Here is a 27,869-nt window from a genome sequence, read left to right on the forward strand (position 1 = left end):
GGTAGATTGCGAAGCAAATGCGCCCTGGTGTGCAGCGGTGTGATCCTGTGACTGTTATGTCAGGTGGATACGGTGCATCACAGTTCTCGGTACCCGGTTGCTGTGAGTGGCCAAGGTATAATGTGATTGCTATGACCAATCATAGCGATAACATGTAAGCAAAACTGCCATGCATGGTTTTGATTAGATCACCTTCTGTCAAGGGCAAATGGCCAGAGCTGTATCAAAATTTAGCTGGTCCCTGCTGGATTTCCATGTATCTATGACCAGCTTAAGTAACACACAACACAGCGTATAGAATGCAGAAGTCAGGATGAAAGAGGGGATGAGAAGGAGGGGGTAGAAGGTGAGAAACAGAAGGGGGGAGACAGACAGACAGATGAGGGTAGAGAGGAAGAAGGGGGTCAGAGCAGGAGGGGGAGGGGGGGGGGGTTGAGAGAGAATGAGCACAAAATGGTCCCAGGCTGGTCTCCCCCAGGCTTAGGCAGATGGAATCTAGAGCTGCTGTACACTTCATATTCAAATCTGCCGCCTGCACAGAAAGCCCTTTCACCACCCATGCCTTGCTGGACCGAAGTAAATATCATCGGCATGTGCGGCCAGAGCTGCTGTATCCACAAGAAAGAAAATAGTCCATTGCCTTGCATCAAATGCACAGCGTTTTCAGGTAAAATCAGATTAAAATTTTTTTTGTGGCATTATGCAAAGACTGATACATTTTAGGGGTGCTTCAGCAACCCCAAGAACCCACCTGGTGCTGCCCCTGAGCTGGAAAATGTAAACATTAAGGCAAATTATGGCTGTCCTACTCAGTTTAGTGAGCAGTTGGTCCGTTAACACTTTACTGGCAAACAGTTTACACAAATCCCAATCAATAAGATATGACTTCCAGTAATAGAACACAGTAATACATTTATTGTGTGTTTAACAGACATATAAAAGAAACCACAACATTATTATATACATAATCCTAGAATACAGAAATGCTCTTCTCTCCCCACAGGCCACTCCCTGGATGCGACTGAGGATAAACTGTCCCGTATCTGATCACCGAATCTGCGGAGTGAAGAAATAGTACAATAAGAACGCTGTTCATAATACATTTATTACAGAGCCTCTAAGCCAAGGGACACAAGTGCTTTCTATATCTACTGTTCTGTTGGAGCATCTTCCTTACACTTTCATATTAGTTTGACACAGAAAATGTTGTCCAATTGGTTGCTAGCTGAGGGCTGAATGAAAAAACAAAAAACTGACAGCTTAGGAGGAGTCGCTGTACTATCTGACATTAGTGCAGCGATCTCCCCTGCTGTGCTATTGTGTTCTGACAGGGAGATGGCTCCCCCGCCAGAACACTCCAATCAGCGCTCACAGCCAATGGGCATACTTTTTTCGATCATGATCATCAACAGAAGCCACACACAGGCTGAATGTTGTCCGGTTTCTATTGAACCGGCTGATGCCGCCTGAAATTCGGCCCGTGTATACTAGGCTTTAGGCATGTTTATATATGACCAAAAAAAAAAAAAAGTTTCACTGAAGTACACAGTACATACTGTATGTGGCACCCCTTGTCCCTCTCTACTTCTGCCATTCTCCACTCTCCACTGCTTTTACTGGCAACATGCTTTTTACCACAGAAGCCATTGCCAAGGTAACGTGGAGATTATGACTGTTTGAAATGCTGTTCAGGGGCTCAATAGATGAATATATTGTAACGTTATTGGTACTTTGTATGAACCATTTCATTCATAGGCAGATCAATGGGATGACCTTCATCTACATATTACATCAGGTAAAGCAACCTTACAAGTCATATATAAAAAAAAAAAAAAAAATTGTGTTCCCATTTCATCTGTAAATAACTTTATACTAGAATCATAATTGTAGTGTGACTACAGACAGGACAAAATTCTAGAATAAGTGCCCGTTCACACCACAAAACGTCCTCCCGATCCATTGTGGATGCGTTTCTGCATGCGTGTTTTTGTTGCGTTTTTCTGTTTTATTTCCCCACTGTACTGGGGTCCGATGTGTTTTTGATGCACTTTACCACATTTTACTTTTTGGGGGAAATAAAATGCACTGCACTGTTGTGAACAAAGCCACTGGAACCCATATAACCTACTTTCCATGTGTGTTTGATGCAGAAAAAAGCACTGCACTGCATGTGGTGGGAATGGGCCCTTTAAAACACTGAAGTGTGAAGAAAAAAAAAAAAAAGTGATTTTTTTTATATTTGTCTATAGATTGCATAGGAAACAAATTGTATTCATTTGTTATATGAAATAATAAAGTTACCAGTGAATAAACAGGCCAATAGTTAGTGTAGAAATAGCTCTGGCCCATAAGGGGTGTACAGATGTAAGAGCAAAAGTGGTGAAGGATTTTTCACACATTTTCTATTTTTAAACATTTGTAGGAGTGCAAAGCTCATGTAAGCCTGTGCTAAGTATGACAGATCTTATACTGTAAGGTGGGGCATTACCCATGTTCTTCTGTTATACCTGGGCTGTTTTGTGAAATGTCCTGTGGGGTATACAGTATGTTTAGATTTTGCTCATTACTGAGGTGGTACAGCTGACACAGGCGTGATTCACTTAAGTGTGAAGTAAATCCATTCATAGGAAATAAAAAGGTTCCCTCATATTTTTTATAGGATTCTGGGCTTTTTTTTAGCATGGGGAAGGGTTAACACTTCTATCGTGTTTTTATGTCTTTGTTCACACTCTGGGTAGATTTAGACATGCGTCTAAATATCCTTTTGCCTCTGAAGCCCGATCTGCATTCGGATCACGTTCTAGAGGCTACCGACAGGCAGTGAGGAAGTGATGTGACCCCTCCTCAGCACCTGTTTTAACCCCATTTTTACCAACCAACATGTGGTTGCGAGGCGTTTGCAGGTCTTCCCTATGGGCTTGAATGTGTAGCGTTTAGCGGGCTTGCCGCCTGCTGATTGCTACTTGTTGAATCAACTTTGTCATGGAAGCGAATCAGAGCATCACACCCACAGCATGTAAACATCGCCGTTCGCTGCAGCTTAAGGCCTGGTTCACACCAATGAAGGTTGTGGTTGACAAGTTTTAATGCGTTTTGGGAGGGGTCTGTTGTCTTGCAGAAAAACAGCAAAAACGAAAGCACTACGTTTTTGATGTGTTTCCATTGAAGTCTATGGAACCAAAAACTCAGTCCCTGACCCTTTCCATAAAACGAACCTGTGGAAAAAGCACACATGTGAATGTGACCCATAGGAAACCATGTATGCGCACAGGGGATTCTCGGCTGAAGCCCGGCAGCTGCCGGACCTTGCCGAGTAAGAAATCTCCCGCGCGCATGCGCGGGAGTGATGACATCGCGGCTCCAGCCACTCACAGCGCTGGAACCGCGATACCCGGAAGACACGCCGAGGCAACATGACAGCTCCCTCGGCGTGGACCAGGTAAGATACTGACGCCTCGTTCTAAGGTAAGTATTTCATAATGAGCTAGTATGCGGTGCATACTAGCTCATTATGCCTTTTGCTTTACAGGGTTAAAAAAAAAAAAAAAAAATTTTGCGGGTATACAACCGCTTTAATAAAGAAAGGAGAGGCCCTTAGTTCATTTGTGATGCTCACGGGAGGATGGGCACCATTTGGTATACATTACTTGTGTTATTTCTATAAAACAATAAGCTGTAAAAGCACTGTTCCTTTAGATTTGAAGCCATTAAAGTATGGAGTTGCTTGGCAAGGAAATACAGATTATCTTTTTTTTTATTATCTGCCTTAAAGCAGTAGTAAACTGCAGAATAAATAAAATAGAGAAAAATGTCCCATACAAAATAATAGCATAATGTGTGAGTATACATTACATACTAGCACATTATGAAAGACTTACAGTGCCTTTAAAAAGTATTCATACCCCTTGAAATTTTTCACATTTTGTCATATTACAACCAAAAATGAAAAATTATTTTATTGGGATTTTGTGTGATAGACCAACACAAAGTGGCACATAATTGTGAAGTGGAAGGAAAATGATAAATGTTTTTCAAATTTTTTTTTACAAATAAATATGTGAAAAGTGTGACGTTTGTATTCAGCCCTCCCGAGTCAATACTTTGTAGAACCATCTTTTGCTGCAATTACAGCTGCAAGTCTTTTTGGGGATTTCTCTACCAGCTTTGCACATCTAGAGAGTGACATTTTTGCCCATTCCTCTTTGCAAAATAGCTCAAGCTCTGTCAGATTGGATAGAGAGCATCTGTGAACAGCAATTTTCAACTCTTGCCACAGATTCTCAATTGGATTTAGGTCTGGACTTTGACTGGGCCATTCAAACATGAATATGCTTTGATCTAAACCATTCCACTGTAGCTCTGGCTGTATGTTCAGGGTCGTTGTCCTATTGGAAGGTGAACCTCTGCCCCAGTCTCAAGTCTTTTGCAGACGCGAACAGGTTTTCTTATAACATTACCCTGTATTTGGCTCCATCCATCTTCTCATCAACTCTGACCAGCTACCCTGTCCCTGCTGAAGAAAAGCAACCCCACAACATGATGCTACCACCACCATGTTTCACAGTGGGGATGGAGTGTTCAGGGTGATGTGCAGTGTTAGTTTTCCACCACACATAGGGTCCCTGACCTGTCTGGTGTATTCCTTGGCCTTAATGATGCTGTTTGTTCACTAAGGTTCTCTAACAGACCTCTGAGGGCTTCACAGAATAGCTGTATTTATACTGAGATTAAAATTACACACAGGTGGACTATTTTTACCAATTAGGTGACTTCTGAAGGCAATTGGTTCCACTACATTTTAGTTAGGGGTAAAGAGGACTAAATACAAACGCACACCACTCTTTTCAGATATTCTTCAATAAAATTGAAAAACATTTATCATTCTCCTTCCACTTCACAATTGTGTGCAACTTTGTTTTGGTTTAGCACATAAAATCCCAACGAAATGGGGAAAATTGCAAGGGTATGAATACTTTTTCAAGGCGAGAAGGGGAGAAGAGGCACCTCTAGGTGCAGATTTTGTACAAGTTTAATATAAAGTAAAAAATAGTGAAATGGCAACTCACATTTTAGGAGTTAAAAACAGGCACTGTATAGTCCCAACAACAGGGATGTCTTCAGTGTAGTCAATCCCTTATTCTCCTGTGGATGTGGGCTGTGTAGTCTTCTCGTACACTGCTATATGGTTCTCTGCCGGCCGCGGTGGAGTATGCATCAACACAAGGCTTGAAGCGCAAGATGGTATCCAGGCGAAGGGGGATGACGTCACTGGGATGCACCGTGTTTCCTGAGCGTATAGGCCGTGAATGACGTGACGGCCCTGCTCCTTCTTCAAATCGGCCGTCACAATGCACATCCACAGGAGAATAAGGGATTGACTACACTGAAGACACCCCCATTGTTGGGACTATACAATGCCTGTTTTTAACTCCTAAAATATGAGTTGCCATTTCACTATTCTTTTACTTTATATTAAACCTGCACAAAATCTGCACCCAGAGGTGCCTCTTCTTCCCTTGTTTTTTTAGTGTACTGGGAATATGGTTTCTGTTCCGCCTGGATGGCTGCCGTGAGCGTGGATGATTCCCCCCCCCCCCTCCTACTTTTATTACTATTCTGTTTGACTTATGGACTTCCTCTAATACAATCATAGATTGTGGACTTGGGGTTTTTATTGCGTGCATATATTACTATGCTCACCCAGCACATCGATCAAACATTTAAGGGATATAAATTGTCTTCGTTTCTTGCGCCTTCTACTTGTATATACTTTTTCAAGGCACTGTATCTTAGAACGAAGCCCTCCACAGGCGCGCCCTCACCACTGACAGGGCTTCCATCTTGCAGGCTTCAGTTTAACTGGCCGAGCCGCAATGACGTCATTCTCTTGTCTGTGTGCAGGAGTCATGGCTGCGGCATGGCTCTCTCAATGAACGGTACGCTGTCCATTGAAAGCGCAGTGCACATGCGCCAGTGACGTTACCGGCTGCTACTATAGTAAATATCTCCTAAACAGTGCACGTTTAGGAGAGATTTACTGTACCTACAGGTAAGCCTTATTTTACGCTTATCTGTAGTAAACAAGTAAACAAGGTAGGCTTTAATACCACTTTAAGAGAATAAACAATTTGTGTATTCTCGCATGCCTGTGGCTAGTTTCTCCAGGTCAGCACTTTACCTTACATTACCATAGAAATAATTCAGGACTGCTTCACTTTTTAAAGACATAAATTACGGCCCCACAATCACCTGATTCCAGCTGACCACTGAACTATGACATATTGAATCTAGCTGATGTCTGGGCATAAAAAAACGTTTTTTTTGGTATTTTGATGCATTGATCCTCAAACTGTCAGCACACTTACTGTGTATTTGTCCCACTTCTTCTCGGGGTCATACGGCTCCCACCGGCTAGCCGGAAATATGTGTTTGTTTTTCTCGTACCAACTCCGTAGAACCACCTTTCCAGCATGAGACTGAAAGACAAAAGAACGGATTCCACAACTGTGCAAGATCCAGTAACAGAGAGTAGGAGGTCAGGTCAGGTTTCTATGGTCCACATTATGGATTTGTCTCCTTACTTCTGTCCCATTGCCAGGATGTGGCTGTGTACCCCCAGAGCAGGAAGTGAGGGAAATACCAATATAAAATGGACAAATTATCTAAACCATATAAAACCATATAAAATGAGGCCAAACCTAAACCCCTTCAATATGTATGCAAGGCCGGCCCTTGCACTACATAGTTGAAGGTAAATCTAAAGGAAATGAAATAAGGCAATTGTATAATGTATGGCCATCCTAAATCTTAGAAAAGGTTTTTCTACTTAATTTTCACCTCATCTTTTTCCACAGTGGCGTCACTCAGCAGACGGACATCTTCATGTACATCAAAGTTAAACAAAGGACCTGTGAAAGGGGGAGAGTTACGGTCAGTTAGGCAGCGGGTATATTTCTGTTATAGAATGATATCTGCACATGCTTCTTCAGTGAGTATCTGTTGTATCTATAGGTAGAAAGGAGTTGTAGAAAGTAGGCAACCCTAGGTTTCCTCTGTTCACATCTAAAGAGATGCTTTGGTGTAACATCCTACATAAGGACTACGTCATCCTCACAGTTTAGGATATAACCTGAGATTTAAATTGGATTACAGACTTGATGACAGCGTTCAAATGAAGAAAAAGGAAAACATTTCTAGGCACAAATCTGCATAATTTTGTTGAACATTAGAAAATGCACTTATCCTTTAAAACTCACTTCTTGCTGCTAAATAGCTCCATTTATTCCCCCACATATCTGTATCCTCAATAAATAAGAGAATAAAATCTGCTGACTTTTTCACGCATGGATAGCAAAATGTAGCCAACATATGCTGCATACCAGTGTGGATTTTTGTTTTGTGAAGAGATCTACTTAACCTGCATGTTCACAAAACTACTGAAGGTGCGCTAAGAGTCTAACCAACAGAGAGCGCAGCCATGGAGACCAAGCAAATTGAGTCTTTTGAGGAGGAGTGGGTGGTCAACTGTATCAAAGGCAGTGGAAAGGTCCAAGAGTAAGCGTACGGAATAATGACCGTTGGATTTGGCTGTTAGCAAGTCGTTTGAGTTTAAAGAGGACACCACCGATCGTCGTGCGCCCCCAGGGGAGCCCAAGCACGGCGAGAGTAGGAAGACCTCATATGATACCATCCCAGAATGAGGGGGCCGCTGCCCATCCATTATTTGACAATGTGGCGGGCGTGAGGTAGTTAAGCGCAGACCAAAAAAAAAAAAAAATCTACCGGTTCAGCAGGAAGTCCCCCCTGCCAGAATACAATAACTCAGCAGGAGAGATCCCTGCATTCACCAATCTTAACAACCTAAGACCCATCTCTTTACTCCCTTTTTCCTCCAAACTCCTTGAACGTTTTAGTCTACAACCGACTGAGTGACCACCTCTCATTGAGAATAACCTTCTTGATCCCCTTCCATCTGGATTTTGCCCACAGCACTCCACAGAAACTGCCCTCCTAAAACTCACAAACGATTTACTAACAGCCAAAACCGGTCATTATTCCGTACTCTTACTCTTGGACCTTTCCGCTGCCTTTGATACAGTTGACCAACCCACTCCTCCTCAAAAAACTCAATTTGCTTGGTCTCCATGGCTGCACTCTCCGTTGGTTCGAATCTTACCCATCTCACCGCACCTACAGTGTCACTTACAACTCCACTTCCTCCTCTCACCGTTGGGGGCCCCAAGGTTCTGTCCCTGGACCTCTACTATTCTTGATCTACACATCCTTCCTGAGTCAGCTGATAGCCTCCCATGGTTTCCACTACCATTTATATGCCGATGACACCCGAGTCTATCTCTCTGTCCCTCAGCTAACCCCATCAGTCTCCTCACGCATCACTGATTTACTAACAGACATATCAGCCTGGTTGTCAAACCACTTCCTCAAACTGAATCCATCCAAAACCGAGCTCTTAATATTTCCTCCCCCATGTGCCCTTTCCCCTGACTTCTCTGTCAAGATCAATTGCACATCTATCAGTCTGTCACCACATGCCAGGGTGCTAGGGGTAAACTTAGACTCTGAACTGTCCTTTCAGGCCCACATCCAATCCCTGTCCAAATCATGCCGCCTTATCCTCCAACATTTCCAGAATACGTCCCTTTTAACTAATGACACCAAAAAACTTCTAATTCACTCCCTGGTTATCTCTTACCTCGACTACTGCAACTCCCTCCTCATTGGATTACCTTTACATACACTATCCCCCATTCAGTCCATAATGAAAGCCGCTGCAAGATTTATCCACCCTACCAACCATTCAGTGTCCTCCACCCCTCTCTGCCAAACCCTCCACTGGCTTCCACTCACTCAACGAATAAAATTCAAAGTATTAACAATAATTTACAAAGCCATGCATAACTCTGCCCCCAGCTACAACACTAACCTAGTCCCAATATACCAACCAAGCCGCTCTCTTCGGTCCCCCCAGACCTGCTCTCTAGCTCCCTTGCCACCTCCTCCCATGATCGCCTCCAGGATTTCTCCAGAGCTTCTCCCATCCTTTGGAACTCCCTACCCCAATCTGTCCGACTGTCCCCCAATCTATCCATCTTTAGACGATCCCTGAAAACCCTACTCTTTAAGAAGCATGCTTCTAACTAATACACTGTTTTACTTCCTCCATCAGCTCATCCCCCCACAGCTATTACCTTTTGTATCAATTGACCCTCCCTTTTTAGATTGCAAGCTCCAATGAGTAGGGCCCTCTGATTCCTCTTGTACGAAATTGTAATGTAACTAATGTCTGCCTTCATTGTTAAGCGCTGCACAAACTGTTGGCGCTATATAAGTCCTGTATAATAACAACAATAATAACTACTGAGTAATTCTCCAGCAGAGAATGTGTTAACAAATCTGCTTGCTGCAATTCTTACACAGTACATAAAAATAAATCTAAATCAAGTGTCATTCACTCACCACTTTTGCCTCTGGCTTTTGTCACAATGAAATCATAAAAGCTATGATGCTGCAGGGTAGAAGGGATGTGAATTAGAATGAGTGAAAATAAATAGGGTAATTTATTAGACACTCCATCATTCTAAAGGTTGTATTACAATTCCGGTTCCGTCACCTACTGAATGCTTACATTCCCAGTTATGTGTCTGCCCATTCTGGGGTGTTCTCATTACTCCTGCTGCATTGGTCATAATGTAAAACACATTCAAAAGTCAGAGAGAGTTCAAGCCCCTCATGCTGGTCAAAGCATATATGCAGACCCAGGAACGCCGCACAGAGATCTCAGCAGAGGACAAATAAGAAAGCAGGTGATTTAATAGTACAGTGAACTTATGTGTGTTCTGGCTGGACCAACCCTGCAGGGCAGCAACACAACCACCTCTTAACCACTTGGCTACCGGGCACTTTTAACCCCTTTCTGCCCAGGCCATTTTTCAGCTTTCAGTGCTGTCGCACTTTGAATGACAATTGTGCGTTCATGCAATGCTGTACCCAAACAAAAATGTTAGAGCTTTCATTTGGTGGTATTTAATCACCACTGGGTTTTTTCTTTTTTTTTAGTTAAAAAAATTAGGCTACACCGAAGGACACTGATGAGGTGGGGCTAATATGCAGGACTGATTGGCATCACTGATGGGGTTGCACTGATAATTGGTACCCTGATTATGTGCAGATCTCCCCTGTGAGGGAATGTCGCTGATCGGCTCTCCTCACATGCCATCATCATCAGCATTTCCTTGTTTACGTGTGATCAGCTGTGATTGGACACAGCTGATCACATGGGTAAAGAGCCTTGTCATCGGCTCTTTACTGGGATCATTGATGCACTGTGTCCCAGGGAATGAGCTCAGGGCCACTTATAAGCCAGTACAACTGGCAGAGGATGAAAAAAAAAAAAAGTATTTCTCCAGCCAGCACCCCCATCTGACCACCAGAGAGGTGAGGAGCGGCAGGCGCAGCAGCGGCACCCAGAGGCTGGAGAGGAGGAGGAGGAGGAGAACACTTTCTGGATGGTAAGAGAACTCAGGGCAGGGGTTGGCTTCAGTTCAGCAGCACCGACGGCAAGTAGCCTGCATGTGTGACTTCCTCACTATACACTCACATCTCTACTCATGTACCTTGTGTCAGTGAGGAGAACAGCAACGCGGAAGCCTCTCCTACACTGCTATCTACATATTTTTGCCTCCCAGCAGGATGTCTGATGGCTAATTCTCCTGAATGTAGCTGGAAGCCGATTGGTTTTCTGCTCTGTCACTCAGAGCTGCACCTGCCTCCTCCTGACGTCCAGGCTGTGTGGGAAATACAATGTGCAGCCTGGAGATTTAAATGTCTGCAGGAGAGAGTGGTAAGAGCCAGTGGTCTCTCTTGTTATAGTTGTACACTGAACCCTGTTTACCATCAATGGTGAACATGTGTGCAGAGGGGTGCAGTGAGGGAACATGTGTGCAGTGATGACACATATGTACATGGGGGTAAAGCGATGGAACATGTGTGCAGAGGTGTACAGTGATAGAACATGTGTGCAGAGGTGTACAGTGATGGAACATGTGTGCAGAGGTGTACAGTGATGGAACATGTGTGCAGAGGTGTACAGTGATGGAACATGTGTGCAGAGGTGTACAGTGATGGAACATGTGTGCAGAGGTGTACAGTGATGGAACATGTGTGCAGAGGTGTACAGTGATGGAACATGTGTGCAGAGGTGTACAGTGATGGAACATGTGTGCAGAGGTGTACAGTGATGGAACATGTGTGCAGAGGTGTACAGTGATGGAACATGTGTGCAGAGGTGTACAGTGATGGAACATGTGTGCAGAGGTGTACAGTGATGGAACATGTGTGCAGAGGTGTACAGTGATGGAACATGTGTGCAGAGGTGTACAGTGATGGAACATGTGTGCAGAGGTGTACAGTGATGGAACATGTGTGCAGAGGTGTACAGTGATGGAACATGTGTGCAGAGGTGTACAGTGATGGAACATGTGTGCAGAGGTGTACAGTGATGGAACATGTGTGCAGAGGTGTACAGTAATGGAACATGTGTGCAGAGGTGTACAGTGATGGAACATGTGTGCAGAGGTGTACAGTGATGGAACATGTGTGCAGAGGTGTACAGTGATGGAACATGTGTGCAGAGGTGTACAGTGATGGAACATGTGTGCAGAGGTGTACAGTGATGGAACATGTGTGCAGAGGTGTACAGTGATGGAACATGTGTGCAGAGGTGTACAGTGATGGAACATGTGTACTGTACTTCATATAATGGGGGGGGGGGCCTGTGTGTCCTGAGCAGGGACAGTGTAATCATAATAAGCGACCCCCTGTCATGTCATGTGGATGGGGAGATGTAACTCCTTATATTGAGAGACCCCTGTGTGTTCTGACTCACTGGGGAGGAGCCAGGGGTGGGGCTGAAGGGGGCCCCATGATTTCTATCAGCGGCCCTGAATGAGCACACCACAGATCGTCAAGCCCCCCCGGGGTGCACAAGCGTGGCGAGTGTGGGAAGACCTCATATGATGTCGTCCCAGAAAGAGGGAGCCGCCGCCCACCCATCATTTGACAATACGGTGGACATGAGGTAGTTAAGCATAGACCAAAAATCAACCAGTTCAGCAGGAAGTCCCCCCTGCCAAAATACAATAACTCAGCAGGAGAGATCCCTGCATTAATATCGCTTGTGTTAATGCAGGGATCTGACTTTTTATTCCCCGTTCAACCCGCTGGTTAAAACGAAAAAAAAAAAAAAAAAAAAAACACTGTACATGTATACCCTTGCTTTATAATATTTTTTTTTACTGGTCTGACCACAGTTTATAACTTGCTATGTAAAAACTTACATGCGGAATGATGAGATCTTCCTTGATGTACATGAGTTGCTCTACTCCAGCTGACCTGTAGGAATTTCAAAGCATAAAACAATAAAAGGTGTTATATTTATTTAGTCATGTTCAGGAACTAAAAACTATTTTTTCACCAGATAAATATGAAATACTGTAAAAATTTGTTTATATTTTTGAAGCCAATAGCTGAGTTCATACTAAGAGCCAATGGCTTAGTTAACACAGACAGCTTGAAAGCATGCAGTTATAATGGGAGTCCAGGATGCACCCTATATTTGGTGATTTGTAAAATATATTTTATAATCATTTAAAAATCATATAAAAACATCAGTGCACAAACTTAAAAAAAATTATTAAATTGACCAAAAATAGCTGTACACTTTCCCTGAATTAAGAAAACAAATTTGAGTTGGTATCATTACTCAGCATTAAATGAAATGCAAATGTGCTGTTAGATTAGTGACCGACACCTTGTATGACTGGGTCATGGGCTCAAAACCCACCAGTGACACCATTTCACAGAAGAACCCAAGGGCTGCAAGTCATTGGCATGTGAAAATTTCTAGGATTTTGTAAAGATATTTTAAAGTAAATGTAAGCTGGCCATAGATGGTTCAAATCATGCATGCCTTGCCATTTCTCTGTGTGCATCACAAATGTTTTATGACAAACATATCTTTTCCAGCATGGTAAGCCAGCCATAGATGGTTCGTATCTCTGCTGGTTCAGCAGGAACTGTCCGAGATTCGAATCATCTATGAGCAGGCTGATTGTACCCAAGTTGAACCATCGGCGGCTATAGCTGCTACCAATAATCACAATGTTCTCCCTGCATCATCTATGGCCAGCCTTAGTCTGCTAAAACAGTGTTTCTCAACCTTATTTCAGTCATGGCACCCTTTAAATTCTGCAATCTTGAAGCACCCCATTCTAAAATGTAAAAATCGACACAAATAGTTTTACATAACTCAGCAACATCCACAAACGTTGGACACCCAACGTTAGAGGTGATTTATTCATCCAAACCAAATATACTTTTGCACACTGATACTGAGTAGTAAGCTAATGTTTCTCTTCTCCCTCACTCCCTTTCTCATCAGCCAATGTGACCCCAGCACTGATGGAAAGGGGTAAATACCGATGCTGTGCAGGCAGCGGATGCCCCCCTTATTAACCGATTACTTTATTGGTTGTTAGGACACTGGTGGCTGGAAGGTTGTAATGGTGCACTATGAAATCCTGTGGCTTTGTGCAACTAAAAGGTTGGCTTCATCCGGCCACTGGTTTGTATTACATTTTTGGGAAATTTTTAGGCATTTTGCCGAGACACCCTGGTTGAAAAAGGCTACTCTGCATCAAACAATTGCATTTTCTTTTTATTTCCTCCTCTGCTGGATCTCCAATCCTTGATAGTGACAACAGTGGCCCATGCCTATGTGTTGGAAAAGCCACTTGTCTCCATCAGGCACGTGTATGACAGGGTGACAACACAAGGGCACAACTGGCAAGATCACCAGGTATTCTTTAAATAAAAAAATGCAGGATTTAAAAAAAATGCCAAAATGTTTATATATAATATATATATATATACACACACACATTTTTTTTTTATATATTAGGTATTGTATTTTCTGTGTCCCGGGGAGATTTCCCTTTACATCCTGCTCTAGAGACATGGCTGGCAGAGAAAGTCTTTACAAAAAAGGGAAGATACTGTATCCCCTTCTAGACAGATGTAGGCAGAACAGACTTCTCATTTGGAAGATTTACCTTCACCTCTTGATACTGTAACAACTCAGTTTTGATCTTCCATTACTTTCCACATTGCAAAAAATTTTTAACAGAATAAACCTGACTAAGGTTGTAGCTCTTCCACATTCTATCAAAAACTATAAAGAAAAAAAAAAAAAGTGTTGGCTGGCACTTCTCTCATATATGTAAAAATCTGTGGTTTTTTGCTAGAAAACTATCTAGAACCTCCAAAACAATATATAGATTTGTTAGCAGAGGCCCTAGAGAATAAAAAAAAGGCAGTCTTTTTTTATGTGACATGATATTTGTGCAGCGATTTTTCAAATGCAATTTTTTTTAAATATATATATACACTTTAACGAATTAAAGAAACCAAAAAAGATATATAACACATTTTTTTGTAAAATATGAAAGAGGTTACGCTGAGTAAATAGATACTAAACATGTCATGCTTTAAAATTGCGCACACTCATGGAGCGGGGCCAAATTATGGTACTTAAAAATAAAAAAGTTACAAAGTTAAAAAGTTACAAAAGGAGGTCTAGTGCTATAATTATTGCTCGCACTATAACGTGCCCAGCAATACATCACGTGTGGTGTGAACACCGTTAACATATATGGGCGTGACCTACGTATGCATTTGCCACTGCAAGCAAGCGGGCGGGGGGGGGGATGGGGGTGCTTTAAATTTGCAAAAAATGTTTATTTTTTTACACTAATTTTATTCACTTTAATTTTTAGATTTTTTTTTTAACCCCTTGGCCATACGCAAATATGCGGCCTCTCGATGCCTGTTCCTTAGTGCAGAGGGGCTGTATATTTGCATTAAAATACACCTGCACTGAGTGCACGTGCGGCAGTTACTGTCTCTTTACAGAAAGCTTCTGATCGCTCCTTGCGATCAGGAGTTTTTGGATTACAGGACAGCCAATCATGGCGAGGGAGGAGGGAGGAGGAGGAGTAGTGCTTACATCGAACTGGAACGGGACATCGCTCCGGTCCTCCTAGACCATGGAGTTTAGCTGAGGCCATCTTTCCTCAGCTAATCTCTGTGGTCAGCTGCCGCAACCACTGGATTGGTTTCTGGGACTACTGATCATCCAGGTAAGCCCGAGAGTCAGCGGGTGGAGGCGGGAACCCCTTCACGCTGCCACTTCTTAAAGTGATCTAGTGGCTAATCAATTTTATTTAGCAGTAAAAAAATCGCCGGCTGAAAAAGAAAACAATACCAGGGTTATGCCATATTGCTGCAGCCATAACCCTGGTATTCGACTTCCAACCGAGGACGTCATTGTACTATAGTTCGGTTGGAAAGTGGTTAAAGGCAGTTTAAGCAAAACAATCTAACTGGTTCATACTAACAATATAACCTGACTGTCCTTTACTTTGATAAAGAAGGTTTAATCCCTAGGCCATATGAAAGGAGGCCTGAAAACATTAATCATATGTAGGAGCATATGAAGACAAGGATGAGGGAAGTACATTGTTCTTAATTGTCTTTTCTTCAGCTATGACTGCTGCAGTCTGCTTCTAAATTCCTCTTCCAACATCTCTCCACTGAGAATAGACTTATGCTGAAATTAGGACTGTGTGCTGTAAATGCATGAGGTTTCCCTTCTCTTTGGATAAAACTGCATCTTATTACCACTTCATTCTCAAGTCTAGAAATAATCTGCACAATGCTCCTCACCGGAGTTCACTGAAGTCTTTCCGCAGGATCTCAAGGGCTTTCTGGAGGAATTGCTGGATGGTATTTCCTTTCTTCATCTGGAGAGAAAAGCAGCAAGTTAAAATGGTGAGAGCTATTGGAAGTAGCTCAGCCCCATCTCCCCCTGTATGAGCATCAGAGGTTACTAAAGGCAGACCGGTCATTATTAAACCAAAGTTTAAACAGGGCTGCGCCCAAAAGCTAATCAAATGAACCCTGTCAAAAACATAACACAAACCTAAAATCTCTGGAAACAAGCACCAGAACCAGGCTGCTCACACCTTTTGTTCTAAACAAAGCTTCTGCTGTGTTCCTTGGAACCCATAAAATGCCAGTTGCACTTAAAATGTAAACTTTAACCTAAACCTGAATTACAGCCAAAAAAGCCATATGCATATTTAAAATACACAATCCCAGGAAACAGCAACTCCACTCTGATGACATGACTTCTCTACTGCAGTTAAAACAATACAGTCGTTTCCCCACCTGCAGCTTGCAACTGGGAAGTTAAAGCAGAATTTAAAGTGTTACTAAACCCAGGACCCTGGATTCACTATATCTGGTCTCCCACGGAACATGGAAATGCAATTATTTTTAATATAAAATGGCTAAATACCTTTTCTCATCTGCAGTATACAGCAGTTTTGTGAATTCTGTCAGTGTCTGGCCAAGCACTGGTTAAAGCTTGTGGGAAGAGTTTTCATTCTGCACTGACTGTCCTATCAGGATGCAGGGCCCCTGACCCTCTATCTGGACATTGCTGATGGAAGCATGTGATCAGCACAGGGCCAAAGATTAAAAAAAAAAACTCTCTAGCAATAAACACCAAACTGAGCATGTGCAGCCCATCCACTGGCCCTGTATTACCAGGAAACATATTGGAGTCAGTGGAAGAAGGGGAGGATCAGAGAAGACAGGATCAAACAGCCTTTTTAAACAATGCGGAGGATTAACCCCTTAGGTTCCAGTGAGTATAACGAGCATGCTTTACTGCATATACAGACCGATTTTACTGTTGTGGGTTTAGTAACACTTTACATCCCCCCACCCCGCCTTTTTACCTTGAATGCTGGGTTAAATTCAAAAACACACACTCATCTTTTCAGCGTATCCAGAACTGTTCTGCAGCTATATGCTGTTTGTTTGTCTTTGCCTATATCCTGTGCCACTATCTTGGTCCTTTTCAGCCAGCTGCCTCTTTCAAGTTCAGGCAGTTCAACCCCCTGATGACAAGCTAGTGCCCCCCCAGCCAGTACTTGCTGCTGGCTTTAAAATTTTCCCAAACCCAGGTTAAGTTCTTCTTTAAGTCTATAGATGCATTATCAGTGTGCCCAGGTTCAGGGGTTTCAACACAAATGATGTCACAGCTCTGATGCTAATGCATGGCTATCATCGCATCTTTCATTTCAGACTTTTCACACAAGTGTGTTACAGATTATCTTTAATTTAATGAATGTAGAAACCTTCCTATTCTGGTATTACTATATGTGTCTGTATACAAACATGCTCCCACTTAATGAGGCCAAAGGGGACAATTACCTTCACTGTTCTGCGGTGTCCTGAACCGTCCCAGTAACTGAAGGTAATCTCGATCTCTTCACCTGAGCAGAGAATGAGGCGGTGTAAACCACAGGAAAGCTCAGAAGTGAAAGGCACCACAATCCCCTCCCCAAGCTGGACATTTTCCCTTACTTTTAATCTTCTCCTGCTTCCGCTCCCACTCCTGTCTCAGCTCTTCTCGAAGTCGGTTTTCTTCCTCCTGAAGGGAACAAGGACAATCCAAGTCACATACAGCATAATGGAAACAATAGACATTTACCAGGTATATGGAGACCAATATAAGCGCCAACTCAACCATGCTTTGGCAGCTAGTGATAGGACTAGTAGGTTTTCAAAAGTCCAAGGACTGCAGGCTGTGCCTTCCTTCTCTTTAAGGAAAGCCTGCAATGAAGCAAGACCTCCATCTCAGATACCTTTAACTGAAGTAGCCATTGTCCAATTTACAGACTGTATACTAGTTGAAGGCAGTAAAGCTAAGCCTACATATACCGTATATAGTTTTTACCAGTAAGTTTTTATACAAGTTTGAAAAATATACAAAACAAGTACAAAAAGTAACATGCAAACAGCAAATCAGTATCTTGGCATTTGAAGTGACAATGGTAATAAATACAGAGTAAGGCAAGGGCATTACACAATTTATAGCACAAAATTGCCCATTAGAACATGTGGATCCATCTTCTAACATCAGCAGTATAAGCATCCAGCACGGGCATGGTGGGGAAGAGATAGGGAAGGGGGCAGTTGAGGAAGGCATAGGCAAGAGGGGTGGGAAGAGGCATCAAAGAGAAGGGATCAGAAAGGGGAGAGATCAGGGGGGCGGGATAGTTTAGGACACAATCAAAAAACATGAGGGTAGGTGCCAGTGTCTGTGCCACATCAAAAACATCTATCCAGAGTTCCTGGGTATATGGCAGACAAACGCTGAGGAGTGTAATAGACCCATTGGAGGAACATTCATTGAAGAAATCAGTCTTTAGAAATGGGAGTAAGCAGTCCTCCAAGTTATCATAAGTTTATATATATTTATTTGAATTGATGTCACTACTCCACTACTAATTCAGTCTGTGGGTGAGTGAAAAAGCAGTTTCCATCAGTAGGTTCTCAGCAAGGAGAAGTTCACCTTCCTGAAATGTTATATAAGTCAGTGTGAAGTACCACATCTCTGCCTCTCAGTAGTCATTGGTTGCTGGGACTGCGGGCGTCCCAGCAACTAATGACGTTGTGTGTGTGCCCCACCCCCTGCTGCTGACTATCTTGCAGTTCCTGGCTCTCACTCCCTGCTGGACCACAAGGCAAGGCGGAACATCACGTGTACGCCCCGTCCCCTGCTGCTTGCTATCTCATGGCTCCCACTCCTTTCAAGCAGCGAGGTATGGTGTGAAGTCATATGTGTGCCCTGCCCCATTCATCAAGATTTCCAGCGCAGCTCCCAAAAAAATGTGCCCATCAGTGTGCCCCTTATTTTATGTTAAAGGGCACACTGATGGGCACATTTTATGTTAAGGGGCACGCTGATGGGGCACATTTTATGTAAAGAAGCACTCTGATAGGGGCACCTGATGTAAAGAAGCACTCTGATGGGGGCACCTGATGTAAGGAGGCAGTCTGATGAGGACACCCTACATAAGGGGATACACTGATGGGAGACACCAGATGTAAAGGGGCCTTCCGATGCTGAGACCAGATGTAAGTGGGCACTCTGATGGAAATACCTGATGTAAGGTGGCAGTCTGATGGAAACACATTACTTAAGGGGGCGCTCTGATGGGGACACCTGATATAAAGGGGTACTCTGACGGTGGCAACTGATATATGGGGGTAGTCCGATAGGGGCACCCAATGTAATGAATTACTCTGGTAGGGACACCTGATGTAAGGGGGAATGCTAATGGGGACATTTACAGAGTATTACCAGGAGTGTGTGCAGGAAACAGTAACAAAAAGACAAAGAGTGTGGCTTGCGCCAAAAAAAGGAAAGTAGACGTATACAATATTTCAAAGCACAGACATGATATTCAGACCTTGGCTGGAACAACATTTTAGTGACCCAACCTCCTTGAATTTTAATTCAATACCCCTGTGTTATGTGTTACTCCTGTAGTTAGGGTGTAACATGTAGCTTGTTCAGCAACCTCCCCCTGTATTCCTGATCAATTCTCTTCTATGTAATGGGGAGTCCACTCTCCGCTGTCACATTTTGACAACAGCATGGCTGTGCGGGCGGTCACATTATTCATTCACAGGAATTGGTCACAGTGGCAGACAGACTTGTAGTTTGAATTAATAAAAAAATAAAAAATAATACTGCGCCAGTCCCAAAAAATTATATGGAGAGCTGCCAACACAACAATCAGACAAATTGTAAATAAAAATAAGGAATAAAGTGTGGCGCTAAAACGGACTTGTTCCTTATTTGGGCTGGGCCCACCAGAATTGTAATCTGAGGGCCGAATATAGCCCAATAAGGTATTTAGTGAAAAGGGCCTTTTTCAAATCCTGTATATAAAAATTAATGGGAAGAAAGTAAATCAGGAAGGTGGTCACCTTTATAATCCCACATATCAGATATCTACTAAATAAGATCCAATAGGGAACAACCAGATGGGAAGTTGGTTGCGTTACCCCCAAAGGAATATCTCTGTGAGGTTCAGAAAATGTGATATTCAAAACGTACAAAGAAAAAATAGGAAAAAAAACATGGTGCTTAAACTACATCAGGCATATAAAACCCTGAAATTTGTGGATCTATATCTATTGTGCTGATGAGCAAATCTGCAAACGTGTTTGCCTGCTCCCAACAGGCAACATACAGGTGCGTGAATATTAAATCAATATGTGCAAAAAAAAAAAAAAAAAAAAAAAACTTATCTCAATGTAAGTGCAACTATGTGTGTAAATGATGTCCATGCACAAACTCAAATGAAAATCGGGTATGAGTCCAAATACTAGTCCTATGGAAGTACAACTAGAAACTTGGCAATTGGGGCTTCCCTTGGACCGCCAGGATGGTTCCCGTATATTCGGATGGTCAGACTGTAACTGTAGATATGGGTAGGTAAAAAAAATACTCTTACCGGAGGTGGTAGACTCACCAGCCAGCGGCTTCGGAGTCAGAGCAAGCTTATGGTAAAACGAACAGCAGTGGTTGGAATGCTGCTTCAACCGCTAGTAGAGACACCAGAAGATGGAGATCCTCACAGAACGGCCTCCCACGCTCAATGCTCGGTACACCAAACAAATCCTCGGGTGGAGAAATCAGAGAAAGAACTCCACATAGCGTAAAACTGCTTCCAAAAACTTTTAATAGAAGTTTTGCGATAAAAAATTACACTGGCTCATGAACTATAACAGAAACCAGGTAAATAAAGATGCAATGACCCATAGACAGCAACAGAGGCCGAGGTACAAAAATGTATAAAATCAAATAAAAAAGCGCTTATTCCATCGTGGCAAAACAGGCATATCAGACCCGGTCTGATATGCCTGTTTTGCCACGATGGAATAAGCGCTTTTTTATTTGATTTTATACATTTTTGTACCTCGGCCTCTGTTGCTGTCTATGGGTGATTGCATCTTTATTTACCTGGTTTCTGTTATAGTTCATGAGCCAGTGTAATTTATCGCAAAACTTCTATTAAAGTTTTTGGAAGCAGTTTTACGCTATGTGGAGTTCTTTCTCTGATTTCTCCACCCGAGGATTTGTTTGGTGTACCGAGCATTGAGCGTGGGAGGCCGTTCTGTGAGGATCTCCATCTTCTGGTGTCTCTACTAGCGGTTGAAGCAGCATTCCAACCACTGCTGTTCGTTTTACCATAAGCTTGCTCTGACTCCGAAGCCGCTGGCTGGTGAGTCCACCACCTCCGGTAAGAGTATTTTTTACCTACCCATATCTACAGTTACAGTCTGACCATCCGAATATACGGGAACCATCCTGGCGGTCCAAGGGAAGCCCCAATTGCCAAGTTTCTAGTTGTATTTCCATAGGACTAGTATTTGGACTCATACCCGATTTTCATTTGAGTTTGTGCATGGACATCATTTACACACATAGTTGCACTTACATTGAGATAAGTTTTTTTGTTTTTTTTTGCACATATTGATTTAATATTCATGCACCTGTATGTTGCCTGTTGGGAGCAGGCATGCAGATTTGCTCATCAGCACAATAGATATAGATCCACAAATTTCAGGGTTTTATATACCTGATGTAGTTTAAGCACCATGTTTTTTTTCCTATTTTTTCTTTGTATGTTTGAATATCACATTTTCTGAACCTCACAGAGATATTCCTTTGGGGGTAATGCAACCAACTTCCCATCTGGTTGTTCCCTATTGGATCTTATTTAGTAGGTATCTGATATGTGGGATTATAAGGGTGACCAGCTTGCTGATTTACTTTCTTCCCATTAATTTTTATAAACAGGATTTGAAAAAGTCCCTTTTCACTAAATACCTTATTGGGCTATATTCAGCCCTCAGATTACAATTCTGGTGGGCCCAGCCCAAATAAGGAACAAGTCTGTTTTAGCGCCACACTTTATTCCTTATTTGTAGTTTGAATGGACTACGAGCGTGATCAGGGGGCCTGGTTGGAGCCTGGGCTGAAGTGGTCATACACCTCCTTACAGGATTTTGCTGTGATGTGCGACTTTTACAACTTTCTTTCCCTACTAAATGCGTACTGGGATTTAGACTCATTCCCTTTTTTTCCTAAAATCTTGTTATGTTACATATTAATACAGTTTCCCAATTATTGCTTACCCTCTCTTTATTCCTCCTTTCACTTCTGCCCTCATGTGCCAATTGGATATACATCTCCTTCGCTTTCCCTTATTTTCCATCTGATCACAGCCGGATTTCTTCTTTTTTTTTTTTTTTTTTAACCTACCTCTTACTTATAAACCACCAAAGAGCAGGTTCCATAGAACATATTAACGAATATGTTAACCCAACATTTCACATTCCCGATATGCACCTGCTGTACCATGTACTTGTATGAAAAAGTAACCTCTTCTCTTTGTATTGCTTCCTTTGTGTGAAATCCCTGGTGTTCCTGCCAGTCCCTTTGTTTCCTATTACAAACTGACCACACTAAGCATAAAAGAGTACAGAATGCTCCATTTTCAAGCTGTGCTGGGAACTCTGCCTACTCTCCTCCAATGATCAGACTTGTGCTGGCATACCCCCCTGCAGAGCCATTCACTGGGAAGTTCTGTGTGCTGCTGTTTCTCCTTCCCTTGCTCTTGGAGCTCCTTATGCAACAGAAAACAGAGGGTATGTGTTCAAATTTAAAACAGGGGAGAAAAAGGATTTGTTTCTTTATATGTCTACACAAATGTTTTGCCTTTCATTTTGATTTTAAGATGAATGGGTTGTTTTACAAAGTGATCGTTTACATATAATTTAATAGGCCACGAGTATTGCTCCAACTTTATAAACTGCCAAGTTTGGGTGATAACAAGAAGGCCATAGCTACTGTAACAGCACCTATTGTCATGCATCAGTATGTCCTGTTTCCCCTGTGTGGAAAGATAATACATCTGCAGGTTATGTTTCATAGGACTCTATTCTGTAATATTAAAGCGATTGTAAAGTCTTGCTTTAAAAAAAAAAAAAACACATGTTATACTTACCTCCTCTGTGCAGTTAGTTTTGCACAGAGCAGCCTGGATCCTCCTCTTCTCAGGTGCCTCTTTGCTGCTCGTGGCCCTCCCTCCTGTCGAGTGCCCCCATAGACCAGCAGCTTGCTATGGGGGCACCCGAGCCGAGCGTCCATTCAGACACGCAGCTGCAGTTCGGCCCTGCCCCCTCTTTCTCCCGATTGGCTAACTGACTTTGATTGACAGCTGTGCCCCAGCCAATCGGGAGGAGAGTTTCGGACGGCCGAGGGAATCGTGGACATCGTTGGACAGAGTAGGGGCTCAGGGTAAGTGTTGGGGCTGCTACACACAGAAGGTTTTTATCGTAATGCATAGAATTCATTAGGATAAAAAACTTTTGCCTTTACAACTCCTTTAACCACTTGCCAACTGCCTCCTGTACACTTACGTCGGCAGAATGGCACGGCTGGGCAAAGTAACGTACCTGTATGTTACTTTGAATTTCCCGCCGTGCGTGCGCGTGCCTGCCGCGAGCTCCGTGACCGTGCCCGCGGACTCGATGTTCGCCGGGTGCCCGCGATCGTGTCACGGAGCTGAAGAACGGGGAGATGCTGATGTAAACACAGCATCTCCCTGTTCTGCCTAGTGACAGGACACTGATCGTCTGCTCCCTCTCATCAGGAGCAGCAATCAGTGTCATGTCACTGCTAGCCCATCCCCCAGACAGTTAGAATCACTTCCTAGAACAAACGTAACCCCGCCCCCTAGTGATTAACCCCTTCACTGCCAGTGACATTTTTACAGTAATCGATGCAATTTTATAGCATTAAATCGCTGTATTAATGGCAATGGTCCCAAAATGTGTCTAAATTGTCCGACGTGCCCGCCATAATGTCGCAAAAAAAAAAAAAATAAATAAATCGCTGATCGCCACCATTACTAATTAAAAAAAAAAAAAAATTAATAAAAATGCCATAAAACTATCCCCTATTTTGTAGACACTATAACTTTTGTGCAAACCAATCAATAAACGCTTATTGCTATTTTTTTTTTATAACAATATGTCGAAGAATACGCGTCGGCCTAAACTGAGGTAAAAAAAATGTTTTTTTATATTTTTTGGGGGGATATTTATTATAGCAAAAATGAAAAAATAATGCGTTTTTTTTTTTTTAAATTGTTGCTCTTATTTTGTTTATAGCGCAAAAAATAAAAACCGCAGAGGTGATAAAATACCACCAAAAGAAAGCTCTATTTGTGGGGAAAAAAGGACTTCAATTTTGTTTGGGAGCCACGTCGCACGACCGCGCAATTGTCAGTTAAAGCGATGCAGTGCCGAATCGCAAAAAGTGCTCTGGTCTTTGGCCAGCAAAGGTCCGGGGCTTAAGTGGTTAATGCCTTAAATGCCGTATAAAATAACACACACCATACCTCTCGGTCTCGATCTGGCAGGAAACTGGTGTCCACATCTGGATTCTTCCCCAATTTCTTCTTTTTTTTTGGTAGCTCTACAATAAAGGATGAGAGGAGAATCAGACAGACAGAAATTAAACCTAAGACTAAGTGAACAGGAACATATTAATGTAAAGAGGGGGAGGGGGGAGGGAATTCAGAGGACACAGGAAGGAACATCAAATCCCAGGGGAGAGGTGTTGGAATCTTGCAGAGGAGAGCTTGCAGATAACAGCCAGGGAAAGGTAAGGAGACTTCACTTGTATCACACTGTCTCTGCTTCCGGGTTATAGCTGGGGACATGCTGCCATGGAAACAGAGGCACATGAAGAACGTGCTTGTTCTAGATAGCAGCCTGGGTGTGCACCTCTTCACCAATCACACCCACATGTCCTCTAAGGGGAGGGAGTGAAGCCGTGGCTGGATTGAGGAGCTGTGTCCACCCCATGCAAACTTTTGAACTGAGAAAGAACCGTTAGAGGCTGATTCTGGACATTTCAAAGGACTATTCTGCAAAAACTAAAGGGTTGAGGAAAGAAAGAAATGCAATGTAGGTATGGGGGTAGCATGTACCAACAATTTTTGCATTCCCATACTTCTCCTTTAATTCGTCATGGTCCCAGTGCATGTAGGAACTCAGACACCCTCTCTTGCCTGCTTCCAAAATGGACTAGGGACTATGGGATTTGTAGTGTGTATAGCAATAGCAAATTAATGTGCACTGTTCGTTCCAAATGAATGGAAGTGAGGGGGGGAAAAAGGAGAGGTTTCAGAGCTCACAGAGAATGTTACAGGGAGTCAGAAAAACACAATCAGAAACGATTTAATAAAAAACAAAAAACAGATCACAGGGCCATAAAAAGTGGCTCTAAAACGCTCACGGTTTTTTACCTTCATGCATTCTATGCATGAAAGTAAAAAATCTACAGTGTGCAGCAGCCCCCTCAATACTTACCCGAGCCCCAGCCCTATCCAGCGACGTGCACGAGAGCAACGGCTCACTGGGGACTCGCCTTCATTGGCTGAGAGAGCAGTGGGTTACATTGACTCCTGCTGCTGTCAGCCACTGAGAGAATGAAGCGAGGGTGGGGTGGGGTGGGGGGAGTCATGGCTTTGTGTGAGAATTGACACATGGAGAAGTAGCTTGGGAGCAAGCTGCTTGCTATGGAGGGGGGGGGGGAAACCATGACAGGAGGGAGGGGCCAGGAGCACCGGTGGGAGACACGAGAAGAGGGGGGGAATCGGGTCCGCACTTTGCAACACAATTACACAGAGCTGGTAAGTATAACATGTTTGTTTTTTAATTCTGCCTTTAATATAGCTTTAGGCTATGGATGTGTATGGATTATTTTTGGAGAATAGGATATCATTTATTGGCACTTTACGATTTTGGAGTTACCCTTACTTTTATTCCCAGTGAAACTGGTGATTGGACAAATAGTGTGTGTGAATTTTCCCAGAGGTGATACAGAGCAAAAAAACTAAAAAAAAAAAAACAATCAAACTGCAAATAGTTCTAACCCCCCCACCACTCCATCCAACTGTAAAAAGAAGTTTTGTTTGTAATATTTTAAGTTTAAAATAAAGAACAACTATTGGACTTTCCAAAGCTTTAAATGAGAGCATGTTACATATGGTTTAGGTATGCAATGCTTACATCTTCTGCAGAGCTGTTTGAGCTATATACATATAAAGGCTGTTTAGCAAATGGTCAGATTCATCTCATCCAATAAACATCCAGCCTGAGCAATGATCTGTGTACTGTATATGATCCTCATGGAGAAAAACCAGACCTCACCTTCCCTCTCTATTTCTTCTTCTTCTTCTTCCTCTTCCTCCTCCTCCTCCTCATCATCTTCCTCTTCATCCTCATCCTCATCCAGGGTAAAGGACAAACTGGCGATCTTCCTCTTCTCCTCTTTCTTCCGCTCTTTCTCCCTCTGTTTCTCCAACTTCCTGTGTACATGGGACAGAGAGTGAGGAATCCCACTCTGGAGCTGGGAGCCAGCACTATATACTCAGTAGTAGGTCCAAATTCTACTTACAGCTGTAGATCTTTAAACTGTTCCTTCTTAGCCAGCTGCTTCTCCCTCTCCTTCACAAGAGCCTCCTGCTTGGCTTTCATGTCATTTAGGGTCACCAGACCTGATAGGGAGTTACAAAGTATTTAAAGAACACTGCAGGGCACAATTTGTATACTGACAATGTAATAAAACAGTTACAATTTTTTTTACAGGTTTCATAGGTTGGACTTGATGGACTTGTGTCTTTTTTCAACCACACCTACTATGTAAAGCAACTCTGCTTAATTTTCCAGGATAATACATTTACAAATTATATATATATATATATATATATATATATACACACACACACACACACATACACACATAATACAGTTTTACAACACTCTACTCGCTATTGCTTTCCTACCTCCCACCCACCTCCTATCCCCCCCCCCCCCCCCTCTCTCTTTAGTTCCATTATCTTCCCCCCTTTTGTCTCCATTCCTCTCCTCTCTCTGCTCTTCCTTCTATACCTCCCATATTTCAGCATATTTCTTTGCATTCTTAAATTCTACCCAGCTTTCCCAAAAGGGATGTCCGCTGGGACACGGCGATAGTTCTCAGGAGAGTCAGAAAGGTGGTCTGCCTATGCAAACAAAGCAGACCGCTGTTCTGTGAGAGGGGAAGATGGAGATCTTGTGTTCCTGCTAAGCAGAGAGACGGATCTCTTTCTTCCCCCAGTCAAAGCACTCCCCCCCCACCCCCAATTAGAAAGCACTCCCTAGGAACACAGTTAACCCCTTCCCTACCAGTGTCATTAGTACAGTGATGGTGCCCTTTGTTTTAGCGCTGATCACTGTATTAGTGTCACTGGTACCCAAAAATATTTCTTAGTGTCAGATTTGTCCACCGCAATGTCACAGTCCCGCTAAAAATCACTGATTGCCACCATTACTAGTAAAAAATAAATAAATAAAAATTCAACAAATATATTGCATAGTTTGTAAACGCTATAACTTTTGCGCAAACCAATCAATATACGCTTATTGTTTTTTACCAAAAATATGTAGCAGAATACATATTGGCTTAAATTGATGAAGAAATTTGATTTTTCACATTTTTTTATTGGGTATGTTTTATAGCATAAAGTAAAAAATATATATATATTTTTTTCAAAAAATTGTTGTTTTATTTTTTTTCTAGTGCAAAAAATAAAAACCGCAGAGGTGATCAAATACCACCAAAAGAAAGCTCTATTTGTGGGAAAAAAAGACATAAATTTTATTTGGGTACAGTGTTACATGAAAGCGCAATTGTCAGTTAAAGTAGCGCAGTGCCATATCGCAAAAAATAGCCTGGTCATAAGGGGGGGGGGGGGGGGGGGTGGGGGGGGGGTAAACCTTCCGGGGCTGAAGTGGTTAAAATTATA

General features: G+C 42.7%; 1 protein-coding gene across 1 annotated transcript in view; it reads right to left on the minus strand.

Moving 5' to 3' along the window:
- Positions 1 to 895: 895 nt before the first annotated feature.
- Positions 896 to 27,869, minus strand: part of FAM50A (family with sequence similarity 50 member A) — a 31,557-nt gene continuing 4,583 nt past the window's right edge. Inside the window, exons 3-13 of the mRNA XM_073599803.1 lie at positions 26,480 to 26,579; positions 26,233 to 26,390; positions 24,414 to 24,490; positions 17,512 to 17,578; positions 17,359 to 17,420; positions 15,802 to 15,878; positions 12,357 to 12,411; positions 9,478 to 9,526; positions 6,838 to 6,908; positions 6,366 to 6,476; positions 896 to 1,056 (exon numbers count right to left, since the gene is read on the minus strand). Coding sequence (XP_073455904.1) covers positions 1,048 to 1,056; positions 6,366 to 6,476; positions 6,838 to 6,908; positions 9,478 to 9,526; positions 12,357 to 12,411; positions 15,802 to 15,878; positions 17,359 to 17,420; positions 17,512 to 17,578; positions 24,414 to 24,490; positions 26,233 to 26,390; positions 26,480 to 26,579 — 836 coding nt within the window. The 3' untranslated portion in view covers positions 896 to 1,047. The remainder of the gene's footprint in view (positions 1,057 to 6,365; positions 6,477 to 6,837; positions 6,909 to 9,477; positions 9,527 to 12,356; positions 12,412 to 15,801; positions 15,879 to 17,358; positions 17,421 to 17,511; positions 17,579 to 24,413; positions 24,491 to 26,232; positions 26,391 to 26,479; positions 26,580 to 27,869) is intronic.

Source organism: Aquarana catesbeiana, linkage group LG09 (assembly GCF_042186555.1).
Source record: "Aquarana catesbeiana isolate 2022-GZ linkage group LG09, ASM4218655v1, whole genome shotgun sequence".
Classification (NCBI taxonomy): domain Eukaryota; kingdom Metazoa; phylum Chordata; class Amphibia; order Anura; family Ranidae; genus Aquarana; species Aquarana catesbeiana.